The 13,269-nt window shown below is 42.5% G+C and overlaps 2 protein-coding genes across 3 annotated transcripts in view; both read right to left on the reverse strand.

Annotated features, from left to right (window-relative positions):
* Window positions 1–5,289, reverse strand: part of tmem181 (transmembrane protein 181) — an 11,242-nt gene extending 5,953 nt beyond the window's left edge. The window contains exons 1-10 of one of the 2 annotated variants that reach the window (XM_010796947.1): window positions 4,939–5,289; window positions 3,073–3,176; window positions 2,771–2,838; window positions 2,430–2,520; window positions 2,176–2,294; window positions 1,843–1,959; window positions 1,600–1,680; window positions 1,346–1,445; window positions 993–1,123; window positions 241–332 (exon numbers count right to left, since the gene is read on the reverse strand). In XM_010796947.1, coding sequence (XP_010795249.1) covers window positions 241–332; window positions 993–1,123; window positions 1,346–1,445; window positions 1,600–1,680; window positions 1,843–1,959; window positions 2,176–2,294; window positions 2,430–2,520; window positions 2,771–2,838; window positions 3,073–3,176; window positions 4,939–5,072 — 1,037 coding nt within the window. In that variant the 5' untranslated portion in view covers window positions 5,073–5,289. Of the gene's footprint in view, window positions 1–240; window positions 333–992; window positions 1,124–1,345; window positions 1,446–1,599; window positions 1,681–1,842; window positions 1,960–2,175; window positions 2,295–2,429; window positions 2,521–2,770; window positions 2,839–3,072; window positions 3,177–3,400; window positions 3,532–4,938 lie in introns of those variants that run through there. The other variant, XM_010796948.1, reaches the window with a different exon arrangement.
* A 2,206-nt stretch (window positions 5,290–7,495) lies between these two features.
* On the reverse strand, window positions 7,496–13,262 carry tulp4a (TUB like protein 4a). The gene is made up of 2 exons (XM_010796951.1): window positions 10,634–13,262; window positions 7,496–10,517 (listed from the first exon to the last, which is right to left on the reverse strand). The coding sequence occupies exons 1-2, from the start codon at window positions 13,238–13,240 to the stop codon at window positions 10,401–10,403; spliced, it is 2,724 nt and encodes a 907-aa protein (XP_010795253.1). The 5' UTR covers window positions 13,241–13,262; the 3' UTR covers window positions 7,496–10,400.
* Window positions 13,263–13,269: the final 7 nt, after the last annotated feature.

Here is a 13,269-nt window from a genome sequence, read left to right on the forward strand (position 1 = left end):
TTGAAGTGAGAAGTTGTCCGTCAGTCGAACGGACTAACGGACGGACTAACGGACGGACCCCCACCCCCCCCCAAAACGAAAACTCTTCGGTTCTCCACGAATTACACAAGTCACCCAAAGCAGCGTTAAAAAAGCGGGAGGCGCCGAAAAGCGACTAATTTGCATCACTGAGATGTATTCAGTCCTGTTGTGATTAACATTATTAATCAGGCGGTTAGTGGACAGTTGGGTCAGACTTACGTTTGCCATATGCCCAGTGTGACAGCTGAGAGCCACAGGAGACCTACAAGGACCAGCTTAGGCAGGTAGAAGGTCAGACATTTCCTCTCACCCTGTGGAAACAACATAAACAAATGAAATAAGATTTGTAAAAGCTTAAAATTAGAGGAAACGCTTATATGCGCAATGTGTCATTTTCTGCCATGAGGAGTCACTCAAACCAAACAATAACAACAGAAGTTTGGGGGTGAAGTAGCCGGGGATCATGGGAGTTTTTGTCTTTGCTGTCTGCCAAATTATACACAGAGGTCTCCTCCTCTCAAAAACAAACAAAAAAGCTGCTCTAAATGATCGAACACTGAATAAAACACTTTCATGATGAAAATGTACGTGTTTCTGATGCTAAGGTTTGGTCAGCTTGTTACCTGATAACTTCAAATAAAAGTATACAACTAAACCTTTATCCAGTTAAAAAAGATATAGCTACAAAATGCCTAAAAAGCGTATTGTAAACATGTGGATTTAACCTGGATAAAAAGTGAATTAATGACAGCTTCCTAAAGAGAACCACAACGCCGATTAATGCACAAAGGGGATATGTGGTCATTACAAACAATCAAATGAAACCAAACATTTAGTATAATCACTGATTTCTCTAGGTTTGTAAATGTTGCGAAAATGTGAGATAATGGAAGTACAGAACGTAACAAAATACATAGGATAGATGTAACCTTAAAAACCTTTTAAAACTAAAAGTGTAGTACTGGACCCACCTGAACCCTGATGCCATGATAAACACAGAGCCAGAAGAGCAGCAGGGAGCACAGGAACAGAGCCTGGAAGAAAGCGTCTAACGTTCCTGGAAACCAGCTGTTCACCAGGAATGACAGCGGGAAAAATGGATCTGAACAACAAAACACAATTAGCAACGCACCCCACCTTTAAGTAGGACTTATTTTACAATGAATAAGACTGATAAACATTTGCAGTTGACACATTAAAAACACAGCTCTTTGGTTGTGCAGATTAAAAGTTGCAGCTGCAATGATTGAAAAAGGTGATATAATGGGGAAGCCAGATTGTACAGGTTGTGTTTTAAGGGTCAAATGTGAATGATGAAGCTCACCGTTGTAGAGTAGCAGCAAAGGAAGCAGGACAGACATCCACTTCTGCTCTATGCCCCAATCCCTCATAGAAAACTTCCTCAGTGAGTGTGCAAACATACACTGCAACATTCAGGGAAAGAAATGTTAGTCCTGCATTAGGCAAACATTGATTTAAGTCACTGATTTACACTAGTTGGCTATCTTTCATTGCCACGCTTTGGTGACCTGGAATATTGGTTATGTGATATAAATAAAAATTCACATTTGCTCTTACCGTCACCATGAAGGTTAACACCACAAAGACAAACCGGAACCAGATCTCCACTTGCGAGAAGGTTGGGTTGTACGTTTTCCACTGAGAAAGAAACAGAAGAGTAAAAGAGGCTGTGCTGAAATGTGAGCTCAAGCCTTAATGAAAGTAAAAGTATATCAAATATTATGCAGAAACAAAAAAACAATATCACAGAATTTGTTTTCATGAGCTGGAAGAAGAATCGTGTCAGTGTCTTTCACTTACCGAAAACTTGACCTTGATTTCATATGTGATATTTTCAAGGCCTTTGAAGCTGACCATAACCTGGTACTGGGTGTAGTTCAGATAGCCAAGATGGAGCACAATGATCTCATCACATTTCTGTAAGGAGACAGGGAACGTTGCGTCACTTCCCTTTCAATCAACAATCTAACTGTATGTTCACTGTATATCCAACAGCACTCACCACTATATTGCAACCTCATATCATAGATGACATTTCATAAACTCGCTCTGCTACTGCTTGACTAAATGATTAATGATAAACGAGCATACTGTGAGAGAGGAAGGAGGCTGGGTTTCCTGATTGTCACTTACAGCCCCGCAGTGTAGCGTTCGTGATTTCTGGTGCGCGGTGTTGATGTGAATCACGCTGGCGTCCTGCATCACTCCCTTCAGCTCCACATTGATTTCGAAAGGCTGCTGGAAATCTCCCACTGACACAGATGACAGAACATGTTGTTGTTAACAAAAGACAGTCGTGCTTGCAAAATAATAAGGAAGCTTTTTGATGTGTGTCATATGTGCTCCACATTTTACGCTCATGTTAAACATCTGTAGCTCATTCTTACTATTGCTGTGTTCAGCCTGTATCAAACAGGTGAGCCATAGCTGCTGGTTGTAGGTGGTGAGCGGAGAAGAAACTAGATTGAATGGCCCGGTCTGTAAACATACAATGAATGACATCATTAAAAAGGATACTCAAGTCATTAAACACACAGGATGTTACACATGTTATCCCAGTAGTTAGTAGACGTGTTTGCTTATAACATAAAACAAAACGTAAAGGTTTTCTTTTAACACAAAATGTAAAGGTTTCAAATTAATTTAAAGCGGAATAAATCCCAGGGTAAACAACAATGTATGTGATGATAACAAAACATCCCAATAAATCAGATTGACTTTACCTTACCTTAACTGAGAAGTTTTTGAGAACCAACTGATCACCATTGTGCTCTTGCTCAGCAATAGTCCTAGGACCTAAACAAAAAAGCAACACATATAAATGACACATTCTTTACAATATGAATTACTGGACTATCCAGAAATAAGCATTGTAGTGATACAAATAAAATACAATTTTGATTGTGCCATCATGCTTTATTGCAGAAGGACTTTCTTTCTTGTATCTAAAAACCTGTGTTAATTAAAATGACTTATGACTAACACCCAGCTTGGGCCACAGTATTGCAGACATGTTTATATTAGACATACCTGTAATCCCAATAAAGACTGTGAGGCCAAAGCAGATCAGAAAGCAAACGAAGACCAAGACAAAATGTCTTTTGGACAGGGTGTAGAGCCGCATGGGGGCCAATCTGTCATAGGAAGACATTGGTTAGAGAACACACAAAAGATAACGTTTATTTTGTGGTTAATTAAGGATCGGATGTGTCAACACTGCTAGCATCCATGCTAGTTTATGCTAGCAGTAACAGATGTCAGAAAACAGCTACATACTGGTGTCCTACAGGGTCTCCCACACATATAAAACACCGGGGACAAATCCCGGGAGTATCCGCTGAACAAAGCGTAAACTTACAGCTCCATTTCTGTCGGTTCGTAGTCTCAATACCGAGGAAAAACGTTAAAATGTGGTAGTGAATCCACATCCGTGTAGTCCGTGTATCAACATCAGCCTGCGACGACCGGTGTAGACTACTGGAATGCAACGTCATCAAAGGGGAGGGGCCTGCATCACGTGACAGGGGCTTTCCTTTTCAGAGGGACTTGCTAAGAAGCGGTCGCAATTTAAAGCTGCTGCTCGAAGGTTAGATATAAAGGTGATATTTGTATTTGTGGCTGAGACTAGTTTTATTCTGCAAAAATACGTTTTAAGTCTTTGTAGTATGTCGATGGTCGTATTTTCATTGAACATATTTTTCATGTCCCTCAAAAAGATTGGTAAAACAAAAAATATCCTATATTTAACATGATATGACATGCAGGAAGTCAAAAACATAAAAAACAAAAAAATGGCTAAAATATAAAAGGAATATTTGAAGTACAGTTTGTTATCTAGATTTGCATACACAACTCACTTGTTCACTCTAGTTTTCAAACTCTTTTGTACTGTTTCGGTTCTGATTTTATGTAAAGCGTTTGAGCAATAGGAAAAGCGCTATAAAAATCCAATGTATTATTATTATTATTATTATTATTATACTTTACAGGCAATACATTACCCTTACACATGCTATAGCTTTTTTTATTGGTATATTATTTTTGAAAACGTATGTTTACAAAGTCTATGTGACAAATCAGTAAGGGGTATTTGGCTTGTAAACATATACAGATGTATGATGTATGTTGCTCAAATGTTCTGTCATGGCTTAAATCATCCAACCATATCAAAGGTTAATTTTACATTTGGAAACATCCTTTAATTTTTCCCTACTGCTGATAATGTCAGAAAAGTTGAGGCAGAGGAACATTTCTTTTTAAATATCTTTTGACAACATGAGATGAACGTCCCCTACGTGAGAGAGTCACAGGCAGCATGCGTAATATACGACCACGTCATACGTTAACGTCAAGCAAAAAACAAAAAAGAATTAATGAGCTAGTTACTTTAATTATTTTAATTAGTCTTTACATTTTAACGACAACATGACATTTTTTTTAAATGCCTATTATTATTCACCACCAGCTAATGCAGATACAATCCCTTCACTTGTTGCCATTGATAGGAATCCAAAGGCCTCTTTACCCCTTATAAATGTGAGATTGTCAAATATTAATTCTGATACTGAGAATGTGTCAAATGCAAAGTATTCACCTATTTACCTTTTTTTAATGAATACATATGAGGACTGCTATTTCCCTTTAGTCTGCACCATCTAAAATATAAACTAACGAGATTATGAAATGTATATAAATCCACATAATAAGTAATGAACACATCTCGTTAGCATCAACCATAATCACCAGTGAGGCTGACAATATATAGGCTCCGCTTATTGTTGGAAGGTGCAGGTTGTTAAATCCTATGTCACAGCATACAAAACCAAACATATTTGCTTCTGTAATGCAGGGGGAAATTGATCCTCCATTGTGTGAGTAGATAAACAGGAGAGCCACCTGTAAAAGCGATCATCCCGGAAAGGTGTCAGGTCCTCCTTCAGCTCGTGGTAGGCCTCCTGGATCTTCCTGCAGAAGTACTTCAGCTCGCTGTACAGGGGGTTCTCCAGGCTGGACGAGTAGTCTGCGTCCATTATGAGACACCGAGCCGTCTGCCGGATGAAAATGGCGTAGGGGAAAACAAACCGAGGCCTGTGGACAGCAGCACAATGATGGCTGTTTTGTTAACGCCGTTTAATTGAAAATGCAGCCGAAGCTTTTTTGTTTGTGTCGGTTCAAAGGAAGAAAAAAAAGGATAAGAGGGGGCGGAAACACACGGGAGGAGGATCACGTGATCAGAGTTCAGCACCGCGGACAGAGACACCACACACACATCTTTATCAGGGGTTTATCCAAATATATTAGTCCTCCACTCACAAGCTGCCTTTTGTCTATAACCAGGGGCGGACTGGCCATCGGGACGTCGAGACGTTCGGGACGAATCCCGATGGGCCGGTACTGAAGTGGGCCGGTCGGACGATGTGGGCCGGCCGGTAACCGGCAGGGCTCGACATTATAAATGGCCCGCTGGCCCCGAAGCACTATTTAGACACCCCGGGCCAGCATCACGTACTTTCCACTTGCCCGCTCAGGCCACTAAAAATATTGCTTTAAAAAAAAGAATTGTCCTGTGGTATTTGTATTTTGACTAGCAATTTAGTTAAATTGTTTCGTTTATGAACGCTACAACATGGCGTCCCGTGAGTCGGTTGTCGTTGTTGGGTGAAAAGCAAACAGCGGAGCGCAGCGCGAGCAGGCTCCCGTGAGCGCGCTCCTTCACTACAGACTATCGCGCCACCTAACCATTCGCCAAAGTGTTCTTAATACCAGCGGTAACCGGCCAAGCGCCGGGCAAAAAACAATCCTCAAATAAAAGAAAGTCACCGGAGGAGTTAAGGACAGTGACAGGGAGCATGAGAAGAAGAGGGAGAGAAAGTTTCAGCCAGCTTGATCGATGGAGTTGGCTTCTAGTGCAGTGACGCGTCCTAAAACCCTTTTAGTGCTGCTGGACTCGGCTGTAGTTCCTTTATAGCATGAAAATGATAAAAGTAGGGTAGACATGTGGAGATTATCCGGCTGAACAAAACGTGCATTTATCAAACAGGTTTGTTTTCCACAGACCTTATTTCCAGCTATTTTCCAAAACCCTGTGGAGAAATCCCATTGCTTTCTGTCGAGGGAACCAGCAGCTTACTTCCTGGTTTTAGGACGCGTCACTGCACCTCTCAATATGATGCCAATATAAACAAGGTCTTCTGTCGGCTCTGTACATCAATGCCGACCTATGCTGACAAGTAAGTGAAGAGTAGACAATATAAAGGTATTGGCGAAATGTCCCAGCAGTTTAGGATAATGAAGGTTCTAATCTAATCTATTACATAGCCATTACATTTCTAACTCCTAATGACAGGAAGGCAGAAAGTGCATTATACAAATAATAACACTCATAATAGCAGACATTTTTTAACAATGACCACACTATCATTATTTTAATAAACCAAATATGAACAATTGAGGAAAATGAGGAAGAACTGATGATTCAAATGTTGTAGTACAAGTAGTAATGTAGTTAGTGCATAAATTACTATTGCAACAAATGTGTTAATTTTATTCATTAGTAGTCTATTTGTTGGCCAGTGATAATACAATGCATGCATTTTACCCTTAATGTCTACCTCCGAGTTAAGTCACTAGCACCCCGTCCGTCCGTCCGTCCGTCCGTCGACAATTGACCAGCGGTATTTACTTGAGGTACCGAAGTGGGCCGGTCGAGAGTCCCGGGCTGATTTGTAGTCCCAGACCGCCCCTGTCTATAACCAACCATTAGTTACTGCCTTTACATACTCCGAATATAAAAGCATATAGAGTATATTTTTATATATCCAAACCCAAATTAGTGTCTAGTCGGGGTGTGGAGATCCCTCATTTAGTTTTTTTGTGTGTATTTATTCAGGTTCATTCTTGAAGACAGTGCATAAATAGGCAAGACTAAGCAAGGAAGCTGTTTTTTTTTTTAAAATAATAATGATGTAATGCATATCAATTACAGTCAAATTAAAACACAGAAACGTATGCAGAACATAGCAGTACATGGGCAGAAGTAGAAACCCAGTAAATTATGGTTAATCATAGCAAAAACATACAATTCTTACACATTTTTTTGTAATGATGAGTTTCTTTCATAAATAGTAGCTATAGAAAGCTAAATTGTGAGACATTAGACACCTTTTCACAAGTATGACTATAACTTAAAACTATAAAACATAATTGTGAAAAAGTAAATTTACCCGAGTCCACGTTGTCAGGTTTGTCTGACATGGCCAGAATATATTTGGGAAATTGAGCTTAGTTGACTTTGTCCTCCACCTGTGCTTCTCCTGTTATGAAATATCATAATGTTTGCTGTTTGACACAATAGAGCCACCTTGTGTAAACTCTAGTCCAGCTGGCAGGGTAATAATAATCCCATCTATAAATTCAACATAATACTGAATATATTTAAGAGACAGGACACATCTTATTTCGGAAACAATGACGTTTTATTCAAAAGATGCGTGACATATACAATTATAAAATAATTTACATGGCATGCCTTACTATCCATTCACTATAAACGTTCAGTCACCAAATCAGACTCAGATTCTTTTCAAGTGTTTTTGTCATTTAAGTCTACAACTACAAATACAAAGCACATACCTTTTCTAAAGAAAAGCCAAATCCTACAATATCTACAACAGGTCATCTCGTAAAATCCGTTTAAAGTGAATCCTTAACCTAAGTCCATAGAGGCAATTCTGAACATGAACTCAGTGGTTTACACTTGTGAGTGAATGATGTGTGTGTATGTGTAAGAAGCCATGAACACACACGTTTAAAGATAATAGATTTAACACTGATGGGATTGGTAGACTGCACAGTTGAATACAGACACACCTTGACTTAACAGTTACACTCTACATAACTAGTCTACCAACTACACTAAACTGGGCACTTACTCATTCACATCTTTCCATCCAAAGCAAACTTCACAAAACACAGAAAACTTGCCCGAACCCCGCCCCCGACCAAACCCCATCTCATCGTCTGAGCTACACTTGTAACCACCTGTTTTATCAACACAAGGAAATGTTCAGAAAACTCCACAATATACAGTATGTATAGATACTATATCTCCTTCAGGAAATAATCTCATAAATAAAATGCAACTGAGATGCTGAACTAAAAGAATGGTATCAAACTGTGGTCAAAAGTGATAACAAAGGACCCCCCCCTCCCAAGAAAATATTGCACAACTAACACAGAAAATGGATATTTTCTTCATGACATGCTCATGTTCTTTTTTTTGGATCAGAAGAGACTTTTTTAATTATGTATTGTATCCCCCATCCCTACAGCCCCCACCCCCTCTGACAGACATGCATCTGGTTGTGATAAATAAAGCTCACACTAAAGAATTTAATAATCTCATCAATTCAAAGACCAAAACATAGCTGGTCCAAAGTTATACATTTCTTTATATCAAGTTACACTTTCTTCTAGGCCCATTTTTTTACTATAAATCTTAGCAAATGGATATTTTGGCACAAAAGTTAAAGGTGAATATGATCTCACCTACCCAATATTACTGCCCTTTTTTGTTTGGCTACCAGCTTTAAGGAATATTTCAACCCCGTAATGATAATTTGTACATCAATTACTCATTACGATTTACAATTTGTTGTTGTTTCTTCAAGGTTTCAAGGTCAACATGATGAAGTATTCCTTTAAATTGATAAAAATCTATTTATTTATTTTGGCAATGTGGCTAATAATTGACTGCCCATGCTCCTATCCTGCTCTGTGTTCTTAGTTCAACACAAAGACAAGCGTGACTGCCTTAAAGAAGAAAGAAAAAAACAGCTTTTCAGATATTAGTGTCAGCTTTCTAAATGAACAGATTTCAATAGCTTCATCCTTCATTGGAGTTCTGACTTCAAAGATTCAGTGACAATGATTTCAGCTTAAGTCTTAACTTGTTTTTGTTTGTGGTTGTAGCTGTTGAGCTGAACAGTACTACAGCGACGCTCCACACCTGAAATGACACTTAAAACACAGTGGAGACAGGCGTAAACAGACATCTGTCAAAGTCACCCAAGTCTCTTTACAACATTTACATCATGACTGATATGTATTTACATGACTTCTGAAAAGAGTATGAAATGGCATAGGTGAAATATACAAAAATAATTCCTGTACCTTGCTTGTATGTTTAGTGTGGTATTTGAAGAGCAGGAGCAAACTACACACTCACTTCACAGAAGTGGCAGCAGGTGACAAATCACATCATGCCAGAGGTTAAGTTGTTCAATCCAGGCCTGGCGACTTCTTTTACGACAATGTCAGCGTATGTAGGTATTTCCCTAAGTACAGGATATATCAGTCAAAGCTATTCAGTCCACCCCTCCCTCCTGAATTATTCTGGACTACAGAGTAATATTCAAATTCAGCCCCTAGTTCTCCCAAATAAAACAGGTAAGTTGAAAACAATGTTGACAGGGTATGAAGATTGGATATCACAAACAATGACAATAACGTTAAAATTCATATCTGAATAGATAAAGAACAAAATGTACATTACATTTAAATTAATCCATGTAGCGGAGTAACATTTCTTCTTCCTTCAAAGTCCCAGGAAACTATGTGGAAACGACTGCAGTTCAACTCATCTATATTTACTCCTCGACCTTCCCAAGTGTTTAACAGTGACACACCTTTTACTACAGTGAAAAGTGTGACCTCTTAGTAGTGCTCCTAAATGATGCATATATCTAAGCCTCAATTCCAGCCAAGATAGTATTGAGATAGTAACAAAAGGAATGGCAGAGAGTAAAAACAAAAAGACCCTCCTACTCTCTGCCATTTAATAAAATCCTAAAAGCAAAAGCAGTATAATAAAGTGGTAACTGTTTCACTGAAGTTTGTACAGCAATGGATTTCAGTGCCCAGTAGTACCTGTGCGCTCTGGGAAATAAACAACTGTGATCTCCAGAGTGTGGTTTTCAAGTATTACTGCTGCTTCTTTTGAAAACTGCACCTCGACAATTCCTCTCTGTTTACAGGTTATCATGTCTATAAGCTTCTACTAGCTAAAGCAGCATTTATTTGCATGATGATTACCAAAGCTCAGCTCTTTGGCCCTACATGCATTGCAAGGAGCCACTGACTGAGGGCGACCTTGGCAAATGCAAGCAATGCTTATTGCACCAACTCTAGTGGCAGCATTGTGTAGTGCAGAATGATTGTATCTCTTTCTATGAACCCGGGCTGATTTAAGTCTCCTCTCTAAATCAAAGATTATTAATCTCAAATGAAACAACTGTGCCCCTCCAACAGATTGCATTTAAATCCCAGATATAACTCAGGGTAAGTAGGGAGGGGACATCTCATTTGAGGCGTTGAGTAACATTGGCTAAAGCCACTGCAAAGGCCTGCACAGCAGAGAAGGGATACTGAAAGTCCAGGATATAGGCATTGCCATCTATCCTGCCGAACTGCATCACCTGTGTAGAGAAACAAACAAAGAAAACAATGAATACAGATATCCCAGTGTTTCAAATAACTATACATATGAATATCGTGGAGAGAGGGATATTTTTTTAACTAAGAGCTCTCTTACCTGTCTGCCCTCCAGTTCAATTTGAAAGTTCTTGGCAGACTCCTGTGTGACGCGCCCACCAAAGTCCAGCTGGTACACCTGTGTGGCTTCATTCCACAGTGGCTGCTTGTTTGCCATGACGTACACGAAGCCCTGGCTGCCCAGCCCTCGGTCCTCCTTCTCGTTGGCCTTCCGACACTTTATCTCGTCCAGCTCATTGGCAGCCCTCAGGTTCCTCTTACTCTTCCAGCCCTTCTTACCACTCTGGCACTGATTGAGCAGCTCATCTCCACTGATGAAGAGCTCTGGCTCACTCTCTGAACTGTCTTGGAACTCACTGTTGGCAGTGCCCTTACTCAGCTTCTTGGCCTTCAGCTGCTGCTCTTTCTGTCCCTTCAGCTTCTTCTTGTCCCTCCCTCCCAGCCTTGGACTAGAGATAAGGGAGTTGAAATCACCCAAAGCTCTGCTCTCCTTTTTCGACTTGCTCCCTTCAGGCAAAGGCGGCACGTTAACCTCCTCGGCGCGCCCATCCACTCGCTTGCGGTTTTTCTTTACAAACTTATCAGACCGCTGTGGGACAGGGCTCTCGGTCAAGGAGAGCACCTCCTGGAAGCCTTCCCCGGCGTCTGCCATGGCCTCCTGCAGCTCTACTGGTGGAGGTGGAGGTGGAGGGGGTGGGGGTGGAGGAGGAGGCGAAAGGACATTTTTGTCTACTGCCATGTGGGAGGCTTTGGGTGGTAGTGGCACTGCAGGACTGGACATAGGAGGGCAAGAGTTATATGTACCCCAAGGAGTGTGGAGGGCAATGGAGGGAATAGGGAGGCCGGCACAAGAACTTCCTCCTGGATACAGGGGTGGAAGAGGGCAGCAGGTGAGGTTTGCCAGGTTTGCATGGTAACCAGGCGGTAAGACAAGGGTTGCATCCTGCTGTGAGAAGGGTACTGGTGCAACAAGCTCCTTTGGGGAGGAGCAGGGGCGTGAGGACCCTTGGATGGGCTGTAGCTGGGCCCCAGGATAGGCAGAGGATGGAGGGTACTGGAGAGAGATTTGGTATCCTGCGGCTGCCGCAGCAGCTTGAAATGAAGCAGCACTTGGACTGGTGGGGGACTTTGGAGAGAGGACAAAAGGCAGCCTGGACACATCTAAGTGCTGAGCAGGGCTAAGAATAAGTGGAGGTGGTTTGTGGGGTCCGGGGGGTCCAGCAGTACTCAGGGTGGCTGTCCGTTCCTGAGGAACCCACACCTCCTCTGTGGCTGCTGGGTCCCACTGATAGGGAGGTGGGCGTTTCACAACTAGTCCTGATGCATCATTTCCTCCTAGCGCCAGATTCCTCAATGACTGGTTCAGTGTTTCATCCTCAGTAAATGCTGAATTCACATAATCTGCCCTGTCTCTGTTACTTCCTCCTCCTGTGATCCCAGATCCTTCAAGAGCGCTCAGCAGGCTGTAAGAGGACTGCGAGGCCAGAGAAGTGGTGCTGTTGGAGTGAACAATGACTGTGCTGTGTGGTGCCCCGTTGCCCGGAGGGAAATCCTGCCTGATTATAGTTCCTCCAGCTATTCCATTAGTGCTCCCTGGGGCAGTGCTTCCGACACTAGATCCGCTGCTACACTGACTGCACGTGTATAAGGCTGTTGGCACCCTCTGCTGGAAGGAGGCTGCTAGTGAACTACTACTACTGTTCTTAGCCTTCGGAGGCAGTGGCCTGGGCGCCTCCAGCATCTGAGAGACTTTGAGAGCGGCCTCTCGGCTGTTCCTCCTGAGAGTGGCGTGGATCAAACTGCTGTCAAGCCTCTGTCCAGGGTTCCTGCCAACAGCACTGTTCTGATTAGCCGGGTCAGGGTACGGGGGCGGGTCTCCGCTGGGTATGGAATAGCGAGGTGCGGTGAGTCTGTTGAGTGTGGCAGAGGTGTAGGGAAGCTGGTTCTTCTTGTCAGCTGAGGAGGAGGAGGTGACCCTGAGAGTGGCGGAGCTGCCAGGTCCCTGGAGTGTGTACACATTCTGATTGCAGACAAGGCGTGTTCGAGGACGACATACTTCCTCCACATTGCCACTGCTGTCAAATGTTGTTATCCTCTCATATCCCAGGGGTGTGGGGTACTGAGCTTGTTGCTGACCTGAAGGATAAAGTGAGAACTCGCCCTTCTTTAGTGACAGTTCTCCAGGGGGAGGAGTCCCACTGGGGCCCCCTCCTGATCCAGATGCAAGACTGGAGGCTGCAGCGGATGCTGAGGCGGCAGCAGCTGCTGCAGCTGCTACAGCGGCAGCCACTGTCCCGGGGTAGGGGGGCGGGGGGTTCATCTTACTGAGCTCCAGAGGGGCACTAAACACCAATGTATCGCCTTCAGCCAGCTGTTGAGTTTGCCGCATGCTTTTGATTTTCAGGAGGTGCTCGTGTTCAACCCCCAATGCTCTCTCAACCACTAAATCAGCAGGTGGATGAGGGATCTGTATCTGCAGCGCCCCCTGCTGGAGCATCGCTGCACCTGAAGTCTGTCCGGATGACATGGAGGTAACAGGGATCTGAATTTGGAGAGGCTGCTGAAGTGGATGATGGTGCTGCTGCTGCTGCTGCTGCTGCTGCTGCTGCTGCTGCTGCTGCTGCTGCTGCTGCTGATGTTGTTGCATCTGATGCTGCGTTTGATGTTGGTGGTGCA

The sequence above is a fragment of the Notothenia coriiceps genome, unplaced genomic scaffold, assembly GCF_000735185.1.
Source record: "Notothenia coriiceps isolate Sejong01 unplaced genomic scaffold, NC01 NC01_scaffold00037380, whole genome shotgun sequence".
NCBI classification, from domain to species: Eukaryota; Metazoa; Chordata; class Actinopteri; order Perciformes; family Nototheniidae; genus Notothenia; species Notothenia coriiceps.